At 46.8% G+C, this 13,013-nt stretch overlaps 1 protein-coding gene across 1 annotated transcript in view; it reads right to left on the minus strand.

Annotated features, from left to right (window-relative positions):
* The window catches only part of LOC306765669 (uncharacterized protein), a gene marked incomplete at both ends in the record, with an annotated part of 49,500 nt that overhangs the window by 20,735 nt on the left and 15,752 nt on the right, over positions 1-13,013 (minus strand). Inside the window, 10 exons of the mRNA XM_079253153.1 lie at positions 544-714; positions 1,686-1,856; positions 1,952-3,740; positions 3,887-4,091; positions 4,254-4,332; positions 5,163-5,414; positions 5,530-5,753; positions 5,841-5,914; positions 5,969-6,110; positions 6,185-6,303. Coding sequence (XP_079109279.1) covers positions 544-714; positions 1,686-1,856; positions 1,952-3,740; positions 3,887-4,091; positions 4,254-4,332; positions 5,163-5,414; positions 5,530-5,753; positions 5,841-5,914; positions 5,969-6,110; positions 6,185-6,303 — 3,226 coding nt within the window. The remainder of the gene's footprint in view (positions 1-543; positions 715-1,685; positions 1,857-1,951; positions 3,741-3,886; positions 4,092-4,253; positions 4,333-5,162; positions 5,415-5,529; positions 5,754-5,840; positions 5,915-5,968; positions 6,111-6,184; positions 6,304-13,013) is intronic.

The following is a 13,013-nucleotide window of genomic DNA, read 5'->3' on the forward strand; positions in this document are numbered from 1 at the left end:
CGTTGAGCCTTGTCTGCCTGGAGGACTGGGATCTGAGAACTGAAGACAGAACCTCAACCCCTTCACCTGAGAGGACACAGCTGCTCAGTCTGAAAATGAAGAAGATTTGTCTTAAAATGATGCCACATTAAATGCTGATGATGAGCTGAGAGACTCATGCAACAAAGAAAAATGATGAAAATTTCTTCTGGGAGGAAAAAACAGGAACATGAAGCCAAACACTCATCTATTCTTTTCTTCATATATAAGACTAATATTGCTTTAGGTTTATTCCAGAGACCAGCCAACATTTTGGGCTTTGTGTAGTATTTCCTTTAAATGAATAAGTGTTGATATGTTGGACTTGTTCTGTCCATCTTCCAGTCGGTTAGTAGCTACATGAGCTAAATCAGGTAAGGCTGAATGAACTGACATAACAAGAACCTTTTTCATGCTAATGTGTTCATCTGGAGAAATTCCATTCTGTTTATTTCTAAATAGTCCAGAAATGTTTCACATTATTGGATCACAAAGACTTTATGAAGCTGAAGAAGTAAAACCAACCTGAGAGTTTCCAGGTTACAATGTGGACTCTGCAGACCAACAGACAGCTGCTTCATTTCCAAGTCCTTGATGTTCAGGTCCAGGTCCAGTTCCTTCAGTCTGTAGGACTGGGAGCTGAGAACTGAGGACAGATCTTCACAGCTTCTCTCTGAGAGGGAACAGCTGCTCAGTCTGAAGAGAAGGAATTGAACAAAATATTTGTGTTAAATTTCTGCCACATTTAATGTTAAGGAACAACTAAGATACATTCCTTTAAAAAAGAAAAAAGTTCTGTAAAGGCAGAATATCTGCTGAACTTCTAATGAGGAGCTGTGAAAAGTTTCACTGTTTTTACTTTATCCAGAAGGTTTTATTGGACTGAGTCAAGTTTTTTGTCGAAATTGTGCAAATTTCTCCAATCAGCTACAAATATCTCACAATCAGCAAACATTTTTCATTTGATCAATAATCAATAATACATCTTCAGTTTACCATGGAATGATAAAGTGTATAAAGGTACAGCTGGTTTCACAACAACCACACGTCTAAAGTTATAATTATATACAGATAGATATGATCTCACCTGTTTCCATGTTCAGTATTTTCAGTTTTCATGTAACTAAAACATTCTTCTCTGCTATATTCTATTGAAATGATACTTTATGTTGTTTCGCTACTTTCTTCTGTTTTATTTGATGGGTTTTTATCTGCGTTAAAGAGCTTCAGACTAAAATCACAGATGAGGGTCATTGTGGTCGGATTCTCGATGCAACGCTGGAATATTTTCTTGGTTCCCTCTGAATTTATCCCACCACCTTTCCTTTACTCCATCATGTTTTCCATCAGGGAAAAGGAAAATAACCTGGACTAAACCATTGGAGGTCATTCTGTTTACTATCTGACTGCAACACTGGATGGAAACAAGGTGATAAAGCAGCAGGACCAGAGCCATGGTTCACCCAAAGCTGAAGATAAAGTAGAACATCTTTATTTAACTAAAGGCTCATTTATTCCTTTAAGTCCTAAATAAAACAAATGTTTCTTTCATGTTGCATGATGTGTTACTCTGCACATATTTCATTCACAATATTTCAAAGTAGTTTAGAAAATGTTCCAGATTGTTGCATCACAGAGAAAACCATGAGAGCAGCAGAGAAACTGACCTGAGACGTTCCAGGTTACAATGTGGACTCTGCAGACCATCACACAGCTTCTTCATTCCTGAGTCCTGGATGTTCAGGTCCAGGTCCAGTTCCTTCAGTCTGGAGGACTGGGAGCTGAGAACTGAGGACAGAGCTGAACATCCTCCATCTGAGAGGGAACAGCTGCTCAGTCTGGAGAGGAAATAGACCAGCAGTAATGTGTTCCATGATGTCCATTAAAAGCAGCATCAGTATGTTTCTCCACATCCTGCTATATATGTACTTACAGAGCTTTGTTGGAGGCTTTGACCACTGGCAGCAGCCTCAGAAGAACCTCCTCTGAAGGAGAGTATTTCTGCAGGTCAAACACATCCAGATCTTCTTCTGATGACAGTAAGATGAAGATCAGAGCTGACCACTGAGCAGGAGACAGTTTATCTGTGGAGAGACGTCCTGATCTCAGGGACTGTTGGACCTCCTCCACTAGAGAACCATCATTCAGTTCATTCAGACAGTGGAACAGATTGATGCTTCTCTCTGCAGACACATTCTCACTGAGCTTCTTCTTGATGTACTGAACTGTTTCCTGATTGGTCTGTGAGCTCCTTCCTGTCTGTGTCATCAGGCCTCGTAGGAGTCTCTGATTGGTCTCCAGTGAAAGACCCAGGAGGAAGCGGAGGAACAAGTCCAGGTGTCCATTTGGACTCTGTAAGGCCTCGTCTACAGCACTCTGATGGAGATCTTTTACATCATCTCTGAATAATTTAAACCTCTTCTGTCTGAACAGATTGACTCCAGACTTGATGAAGGTCCGACGGACATGAAGAGCAGCCAGAAACTCCTGAAGACTCAGATGGATGAAGCTGAACACCTTCTCTTCCTGCTGGTACAGTCCTTTCTCCTCTTTAAAGATCTGTGTGAACACTCCTGAGTACACCGAGGCTTCTGTGATATCGATGCCACACTCTTTCAGGTCTTCTTCATAGAAGATCAGGTTTCCTTTCTGCAGCTGATCAAAAGCCAGTTTTCCCAGAGACTCAATCATCTTCCTGCTCTCTGGACTCCAGACTGGATCTGTCTCAGCTCCTCCATCATACTTGACCTTCTTGACTTTGGTCTGAACCAGCAGGAAGCGGGTGTACATCTCAGTCAGGGTCTTGGGCAGCTCTCCTCCCTCTCTGGTTTTCAGCTCATCCTCCAGAACTGTAGCAAGGATCCAGCAGAAGACCGGGATGTGGCACATGATGTGGAGGCTTCGTGATGTCTTCATGTGGGAGATGATCCTGCTGGCCTGCTCCTCATCTCTGAACCTCTTCCTGAAGTACTCCTCCTTCTGTGGGTCAGTGAACCCTCTGACCTCTGTCGCCATGCCAACACAGTCAGGAGGGATCTGATTGGCTGCTGCAGGTCGTGTGGTTATCCAGAGGCGAGCAGATGGAAGCAGTTTCCCCCTGATGAGGTTAGTCAGCAGCACATCCACTGAGGTGGACTCTGTAACATCAGTCAGGATCTCATTGTTGTGGAAGTCCAGAGGAAGTCGACACTCATCCAGACCGTCAAAGATGAAGACGACCTGGAAGTCTTCAAAGCTGCAGATTCCTGCTTCTTTAGTTTCAGTAAAGAAGTGATGAACAAGTCCCACCAAGCTGAACTTTCTCTCTTTCAGCACATTCAGCTCTCTGAAAGTCAGTGGAAATGTCAACTGGATGTCCTGGTTGGCTTTGTCTTCAGCCCAGTCCAGAGTGAACTTCTGTGTTAAGACAGTTTTCCCGATGCCAGCCACTCCCTTTGTCATCACTGTTCTGATTGGTTCATCTCTTCCAGGTGGGGGTTTAAAGATGTCTTCTAGTCTGATGGTTGTTTCTGGTCTGTCTGCTTTCCTGGATGCTGCTTCAATCTGTCTGACCTCATGTTCATCATTGACCTCTGCAGCCCCTCCCTCTGTGATGTAGAGCTCTGTGTAGATCTCATTCAGAAGGGTTTGCTTTCCTGCTTTAGCGATCCCCTCAAACACACACTGGAACTTCTTCTTCAGAGAAGATTTTAGTTTCCGGCCACAAACTGAAGCCAGAAGTTCTGAATGAAAAGCAGAAATCAGACGAGTCAGTAAAGATTTCAAGCCTCTGAAGAAGGAGGATGTGAACATGTGATGTTCCACGTGTTGAGACGTCAGTAAATGTTTCATTTATCAGCAGCTTCAATCTTTAGAGAAATCCTCTTACTGCTCTGCAGACGCTCAGCCAGCTCCTCCTGCTTCATTCTCCTCAGGAAGTCCACTGTGATCTTCACTAATGCCTCTCTGCTGCTCTTCCTCTGCTCTTCATCCTCACCCTCCAACACTGAGCATTCTGGGTAATCTGGACTCAGAAGCTTCTGGATCTTCTTCAGCTCCTTCTTCACAAAAGTGATGATGTTGTCCTCCAGCAGCTGGAAGAGAAAACCACATGAAGGACACAGTCAGACTGAAAGCATGGAGCCAAACATCAGATCCATGTTGGACACGCTGACAATCCACTGGTCTACAAAGTGCAGCGTGGAGATGAGTGTGAACAGAAGAGATGGAGAAGTAGTTGTTGTACATGTACACACCAGAAATATGGAGTCCAGCTGTGTCTGATGCTGCTGGGCAGACTGACCACTGGGAAGCTCTGAGCTCTGCTGCTCCACTCTGTAAGGACATCAGGACCTTTATTGTCATTGCATCAACGTCACCATGGCAACAGCATTTTGTTGGCACTCGGCAATAAAAACAGCAACATGCATATTGAATGAAATGGACATTAAATGTAAAACACAGCAATAGAAGAATGAAAATCAGAATAAAAGAGAGGAATAAAAGCTGAGGTGGGCCAGAGGAAGACGGAGCAGATCAAGTATGATGTTGGCAGTTCAGTGAGGATGAAGAGGGAGAGTGGGGGAGTGAGGGGGGAGAGGCTTGATGGAGGAAACAGCTCTGTGGGGAAAAGCTGTTTGCCAATCTGGAGGTTGTGGGTTTTAAATGTCTAAATCTTTTCCTTGATGGAAGGGGAACAAAGTGAGTGTGTGCAGGGTGGGTCTTGTCTCTGAAGATGGACCATGCCGTCCTCTGTGGTCAGAGTGCAGCTCCTATGATCCTCTGTGCTGCCTTCACCACACGGGACAGATCTGTTTTGTGGCGTGCAGCTTGCATAGCACACAGTACAGCCCTGACAAAGGATGCTTTCTGTTGTTGGTGAGGAGATGAGCTGCTAGACCGGCTTGCTTCAGCTTCCTCAGGAAGAAGAGTCTTTGCTGAGCTCTCTGCACCAGATGGGAGCTGTTAATCCACCATGTTAGGTCTTTGCTTATGTGGCTCCCAAGAAACTGAACAGATTCAGGTCTTTCCAGCTCCTCTCCCTTGATGAACAGTGGGTGCTGAATGGTCCTACTGGTCCTTCTAAAATCCACAAGAAGCTCTTTGGTTCTGGTCGTGTTGAGAGCCAGATTGTTGTCTGCACACCACTCGACCAGGTGCTGGACCTCCTGCTGTAGGAGGTCTCATCGTTGTTGCTGATGCCTCCAACCACTGTGCTATCATCTGCAGACTTTACTATGGTGTTGGAGGAATGGATGGAGGGCTTCAAGTCCTGGATGAAGAGGGCCAGACCCAGAACACACCCCTGTGGCCTGTTGGTGAGGAAGTCCATGATCCATATGCAGAGTGAGGTGAGGAGACCAAGGCTGATGAGTTTCTGGAGCAGTTTATGGGAGATTACAGTCTTGGAGGCGGAGCTGGAATCCACAAAGAGCATCCTGATGTAGCTGTCTGCTGGTCCAGGTGCTTCTGGGCTGTGTGGAGTGTGATGGAGATGCATCCTCTGTAGATCTGTTTGCTCTGTATGCAAACTGAGGACTGTCCAGGTCTGCAGGGATGCTGCTGTTGATGTGAGCCAGTATGAGCCTCTCAAAGCGTTTCATAATGAGCAGGATGAGGCCAACAGGACAATCATCATGAAGGCATGTGATGGAGGGCTGTTTAGACACAGGAATAATGGTGGTGGATATGAAGCAGGAGGGAAGTGCAGCTTGTTGCAGGGAGAGGTTAAAGATGGAGGTAAAGACCCCCGCTAGCTGGTCAGCACAGGTTTTCAGCACACAGCCTGAAAGTCCATCTGGTCCAGTTGCTTTATTGATGTTAATCCTTAGTGTGGATCTCACCTGATGCTTCTGAAGGACAAATGACTGTTTGTCCTGTTTGGAGTGGAAGCTCCCACCATTTCCATCCCATAATGCTGTTTATCAGAACATCCAAAGCATGAAGTGTGTCAGGAAGGTCCCTCTCATACCTGGCCAGGTTGGTGTTGTCCTTCCAGTCATGAAGGGTTTGATGCCCTTCCACATGCCCCGGGGGTCCTTGTTTCCAAAGTCCCCCTCAGTCCGCTGCCTGTACCTGCCTTTTGCCTCTCTGACACTCTTTGCCAGGCTCTTCTGGGAGGTCATAAAGGTCAGCATATCTCCTGGCCTACAAGCAGCCTCTCTCACCTTCATCATGAAGCTCCCACTCTCATTAAAGCAGCTTTCTGCTTTGGGAAGATCTGGACTGTTTTAGTGGGCAGTAGCTCCACTGTGGAAAAGCTGATGTCATCCAAAGCAGCAGAGGTGTGCTCCTCCAAGCCAGATCCTTGAGAGAAAACCTCCCAGTCTGTGCTCTCAAAGCAGTCCTGTAGAGATACGGTGGCCTTCTTGGTCCAGACCCCTACGCTCTAGTTTTGCTTTGTTTCTGCACACTACAGGTCTGGAAGATGGAATCAGTATCAGAGAGATGTGCTCTCTGTGCTGAGGTGCCCTGGAGCAAGGCAGCCACAGCCAGGATGTGCTTGGATGAGACTGGTTAGACTGGGCAGCTCCCAGTAGAAATGTGTTTGATGTTGGAGTTTTTCACCAAGTAAAAGTTTGCTTTGTTGTGACTGCAGGTCACTTAGTAAGTGAGCTTCAGGGAATGTGCAGAACTTGTGGAAAGGTCCAGAATGTGAGGAGGAAAAACTGACGTTTGCTTCTACGTTCCACAGATGAGAAAGCTGAATTCTGGAGATGCTGTTTCCTGCACTGAGACAGAGTCTTCCTGCTTATTCTCAGCTCACAGGAAACATCCCATAAAACTGCTTATTATAAGAGCTTTATCTGGATATTTCACCTGGAAATACTGAAGATATCCGGACTAATATATAGATCCGTATATCCGGAATAATACTCTGGTATTATTGATGTGAAACACAAGCTGGAATAAAACCAAACTGATGCAACATTTACACACAGCTCACCTCTCTGGATCCGATTTAAACGCAAGAGGAGGATCCTTCGACCTGTTGCTCTTAAAGGACAAACAGCTGGGTGCTGATCCAGGTCCTGATCCAGGTCTAGGTTCTGGTCCTGGTCCAGGTTGATTCCTGTGAATAAAGATGGTTTCATGGTTTCACAGCTGAATCCTGAAATTGAACATTTAGTTTGATGAAGACTCTGGAGGACAAATCAGATCCATCACATGACAAACATGATGCTGCAGATTCGTCTCAGACGTCCAGAAATGATTCAACAGAAACTGGTTTTCATCTGGAACCTGATCCAGAACCTCCACTGGACTCTGATACTCACTGCTGGTCTGAGCTGAAATAAATAGGTTTCTCCATCGACCGGTCGCTCTTCATGGACACACAGCTGGGCTCAGGTCCAGGTGCAGGTCTGGCTTTAGGTCCAGGTCCAGGCTGGTTCCTGTGAATCCAGATGTTTGCTGATGTGAGTTTTTGTGATTTCTGAGAAGAGTCATGGAGAGTTAGAGATGGATATCTGACCTCTGAGTGGTTTTAGAGGGAGGGACTCCCTCCTCTCTGTCCTGATCCATGATGCTGGATTCACATCGGCTCACACACACTTTCTACCTCCACCTGCAGAGGAAACACACATTGGCTCACACACACTTTCTACCTCCACCTGCAGAGGAAACACACATTGGCTCACACACACTTTCTACCTCCACCTGCAGAGGAAACACACATCATTCAGCTGAAGCCCTCCTCTCCATCATCTCCTCCTCTGATTGGCTCAGAGTCAGATTGATTCATTTCTCCTTTATTTCAGCAGATAAAAGTCTCAGTTAGATGAGAAAAATCTTTTTTAAGAGTGATCTGGCCAAGAAATGCAGAACAATCCCAAGTCCATGATGTAGCAGACAGCAAACAGAGATCAACTATCCAAACACAACAAGACAAAGGCAGCAGCCAACGTCGGCTAAATGAAACCCAGCCTGGATGTTTAAAAACACTCACATTGACCAGTGGAGCTTTCTTCTTCCAATCTACTTCAGTTCTCTCACACAGACATGTTATTTCTATACAAGTGTTGATTACAAGGACAAAATACAACATCATACATGAAGAAATGCAGAGATGAAAAAAATGGGGGCAATTAAACATGTTCTCATCATTGAGCTTAAATATTGATCATGTTTCAGACACAACACTGACTGTTCATTAAATGTTGGAAATAAAATGTCTGGAATCATTTCCCTGAGATTCAGGTGACATTTTCAGCTGGATTTAGTTGACAAACTGTTCAAGTATTTACTTTCCTGTCATAAACTAAATGTAAAATATCAGAAAGATGGATTATGATCAAGGAGAAAAGTTTCAGTGTGGAACTTAATAATCCTGAAAAACCTGTCCGACTCCTGTTACTGTAAAACTAAAACTAAGCTCAGAGTTCACGCTGCTCCCCACAGCCGCATTCTCCATCCATTACACATCAACTGGAAACCAGTTTGATCCCAGGACTCACATTTAAACAGGACAAGTATCAGCCTGGTTCTGGTCTGAGTCCAGGTCAGAGTCCAGGTCAGAGTCCAGGTCAGAGTCCAGGTCAGAGACCAGGTCAGAGACCAGGTCAGAGTCCAGGTCAGAGTCCAGGTCAGAGTCCAGGTCAGAGACCAGGTCAGAGTTTCAGGTCAGAGACCAGGTCTGAGACGAGGTCAGAGTTTCAGGTCAGAGACCAGGTCTGAGTCCAGGTCAGAGTCCAGGTCAGAGTCCAGGTCTGAGACCAGGTCAGAGTCCAGGTCAGAGTCCAGGTCTGAGTCCAGGTCAGAGACCAGGTCAGAGTTTCAGGTCAGAGACCAGGTCAGAGACCAGGTCTGAGTCCAGGTCTGAGTCCAGGTCAGAGTCCAGGTCAGAGACCAGGTCAGAGTCCAGGTCAGAGACCAGGTCTGAGTCCAGGTCAGAGTCCAGGTCAGAGTCCAGGTCAGAGTCCATGTCAGAGTCCAGGTCAGAGTCCAGGTCAGAGTCCAGGTCAGAGTCCAGGTCAGAGACCAGGTCAGAGTCCAGGTCAGAGACCAGGTCAGAGACCAGGTCAGAGTCCAGGTCAGAGTCCAGGTCAGAGTCCAGGATCTGTGGTCTGGTTTCTGGTTTTTAACGTTGCCGTTTGAAGCCGACTTTTAATCCAGAAACTATTATTTCCGTCTCGTCTTCATTTAACTGAAGGAAGTTCCAATAAACAATAAGAAACCCAATCCAGTTTATTTTCCTGCTTCATATTCTGTCATGTTGTTTCCTCCACCGTTTCCTCCTTTCTTAACTGGGACCAATAAAGTTTCTGTCATTCTGATCATTTATTTCCTGTTAAGGCAACAAAAGCAGCTGAAAAGGAGAAAGACTCACAGCAGACGCTGACGGACTCAGTCCTGCTTTTCCTCAAAGATTGGAGAGTTTGCTGAGCGGCTGTGCAGAGCTCTGACAGATGGACCACTTCATTCTGTCTGCTGCAGATACTGACTGATGCACACATAGTTCTCCTCTTTCCTTCTGCCTTACCTGTTCTACCTGAACGTTCACTCCTGTGGAAAGTTTGACGTCACGTGGCCTCCTGTCCAATCAGAACCCTTCCCAACCCCCAGATCTTCAGCTGAACTGAATAAAGGGGATTCAACGTGTTTCCATGGAAACACAAAGGAGAAAACTGTCATTCCTGATGATTTCATTCTGAATTCTTCATTCTGAATGAAAAGCATCAGGTAACCATGGCAACTGCCAGTCACGTCAGCAGCGTTGTGCAGCTTCCTGTTTGTCAGGAAGTGGTTGACAGTTCACTTCATTCCTGCTGCTTTAACTTAGACGTGAGGATGAAAGACTGAACCTGAGCAACCTGGAACTAAGCAGCTGACCTGCTGCTGGGGGGTCAGACCCCTGAAGGCTGCAGGCAGTGTGATCTGGGGGGGTTGGGGCTGTTGTTAGGGGCTTTCATGCTTTATATGAAGCACTTTGACTTGTCTTGTACATGAAATGTGACGTAACAAACTTGCCTGAAGCATACGAGTGTCCATATGTGCACTGGGCAGCAGGACACTCTCAGCTGCAGGTTGATGATCCACTTTGCAGTCGTATCGTCAGACTTGCGGCCGCATGTCCCGGAGACTCGGGTGAAGAGGGGGCGGAGCTTCAACTGACCCCCACCTGCTGGTGAGTTGGCTCAGATGGTGGAGGAAGCCGTCAGGTCTGGCAGGCCCAAACCTGTTGTGAGGGTCTGCTGGGAAGGTCTGGCAGAGTCCCTGTCAGAGAGAGCTGCAACGCCTCGGGATCCCCCGATAAGCTGGGAAATGTGGCTGTTAAATGTAGAAATGTTTTCTATCATCTTCAATAAAGCATCAGGAAATGAGACACATCTTCAGACTTTTCCTGATCTTTCATTTTCTCCTGATAAAATCTGAAGTGACGCTGTAGAAATTCAGAGAAGTGCTGAAATTCACCTGGAAGCCACTTCAAAGTCTGATTGCAGGATGTGTGTTTTAACATGGACTTCCCGTGTTTTGCTGCGTTTCGCCTTATTTCCTGTGTTCTGTGCTGTGAGGAACGTTCACATATCTGCACTGATCTGCAGCTTGAAGCTTCAGCCAATAGCAACGTAGTCTGGCTGTTTGTTCTGGAAAGATCCAGTCAGACCGGATTCTTCCTCAGTGGTGTCATCGTCACTCCACATAAGAAAACCAGGTTCCACCACGTTCGCTCTGTGAACCTTAAAAACCTCAGACGCCACTACAGCAACATAAGCAGAAACCATCTCCCCAGTTCCACCAGTCTCCCACATAGAGCACATTCCAGTTCATATCAGCAACAGGTTCAACAAACAGATCACACAGCCTCCCACAGCCAACACGCATCGTCCCTGTCTCTACCTCCAAGTCAACAAACCTGCAGCAGAACGCCGGCAAAACACTTAAGATGGCACTTTTAAACATGAGATCCTGTAAAAGAAATCTTTCTTTTAAACTGTATTTCACATATGAAGTCCCAGCTGGCAGAGAATCTCCTTCAGCTTAACCAGGACAAAAGCAATGTTTTCATTCTGGCGATCATTTTACACAAACTCACACGTTGGAAACCTTCTCAGTGGGAGAAATCTGGCTGTTTTATTTCACTCGGAGCTGAATTTTATTCCACACATCAGAAACATCACAAAAACAGGATTTTATTTCTTAAAAACGTCGCCAAAGTCGCCCAGTTCTCTTTCCTGCCAGCAGCGCCGCCGCTCCCACCACGCGCATCACGCACTGCGCGTAGGGCCCCAAGAGTTGAGGGGGGCCCCAAAGTCATCAGGTGGAGGCAAAATAAATGGTCCACATGCATGGTTATATGTTGATATAAAATATAAACAATACAAAACTGTCCTTTACTTTGACTTTGTCCAGGCAGAGACAGCCATGAAATGATTTACTGCTCGGTCATAAGGCCATGTTTTTTATTTTCATAGAAACCTTTTCAGACCGATGAGGGGTGTGCGGGTAACCCCAGCAGTGGGTTAAAGCAGTGGTTCCCAGACTGGGGGGGCTCAGGTTTATCACAGGGGGGGCACAGCAAGGCAGGGACGGTCTTTCCTATGGGCAATGTGGGCGACCGCCCAGGGCGCAACCGATTTGGTGGCGCCCTTAAAAAAAAAAATCTGCAGTTTTCCAGACAATACCGCGCATTTCCACATCAAGTTAATAAGCGCTGTGTGGTGATTCCTGTTCCCTGGTGGGCGTGGTGAGCAGCTGGTAACTGGAGCACACCTGATCCACATCCCAGCAATCTGCAACTACATATTTAAGACCCGCTCAGCCTGCTATCCAGAGCCAGATTGTTTTTCTTTCTTTTCTTTTTGTCTTGTCCAGCATTTAAGCAGGCAAAATGGATTTTCTGGATGCTCTATTCTTCTGGGCAAATTTACTTTGCCAAGGGAAGCATCAGAGATATAACGCTCCCCTTGATATTCTGGATTTTAATTTTATTTTTCTATTTATTTAACATAATTGTTTGTATTACAAAGTTTGTAGTGCTGGACTGGACTGGAGAGGACAGAAGAGGGACAGAAAGAGAATCGAAAGAAGAGAAAACAGAAAAACACCTTGTAGAGAGAAAAAGATTGAAAAAGAGAACAACCTACATACATTTGCATGTATATAAGCACACACTTATATATACACACATCCATACACCTATACACACTGGAGTCATGTTCCCCCTGCAGGAGGACAAAGCCATCAACTATCAGGAAAACCCAGAGCTCACAAGCTAAATTAGACACACAGGAAGAAAACCAGCCGTTGTTAGTAAATGAACCTGCAGACGACTCAGTGACTGTGTCACATGCAGAACATACAGAGTGGAACGTGTTCAGAGAAGACTGATCATGCTAATGTGGCCCCGCCCACACGCAGGCAAGAGGAAGGCCCGGAGAACCCCGAGGCTCGAGCAGCTGGCGGCCGTCCCCAATCACAGATCCCAACCACCCCGCTCCAGAGCCAGCCATGCATCCCCCCAGGAGGCGGCAGAGGGGGGGCCCCAGCAGAGCCCCCCACAGTCAGGGGGAACAGGCCCCAGCAGGCCCGGACCGGCAAAGCACCGGCCACCCAGGGCAGACAGAGTGCGGGCCCCAGGGCCCCAGGAGCCCGAAGGCAACCCCCCCCACCACCCCCGCAGGCAGAAGGTGCAGCCCACACCAATGGAGAACTAGGACACCCAGACCGCCACCGAATGGCAGCCAGGCCGCGCCCCAGTGCACCGGCCACGCTCCCCGGGTACCAAGGCCCTTTCACCCCTCTCACTCACCCACACACACACACACACACACACACACACACACACACACACACAGAGCCAGATTGTTGATTGCCCTGTGGTAAACAGCTCTCGGCCCGTGCTTGTCTAGTCTTCCTCCTGCCAGAGATGAAGCCTGCCAGTCTGTTGACGCTACCTGCCTGTCTGCCAGTTTGCCTGCCTACCTCCTGCTGTTTACCAGTCTGCCAGTCTTCCAGATCCCTGCTGGGGAATTCAAAGATCCGAGGAAACCCAATAAACCCTTCTCTGGAACTTT

The sequence above is a fragment of the Telmatherina bonti genome (genome assembly GCF_933228915.1).
Source record: "Telmatherina bonti genome assembly, chromosome: 14".
NCBI lineage: Eukaryota > Metazoa > Chordata > Actinopteri > Atheriniformes > Telmatherinidae > Telmatherina > Telmatherina bonti.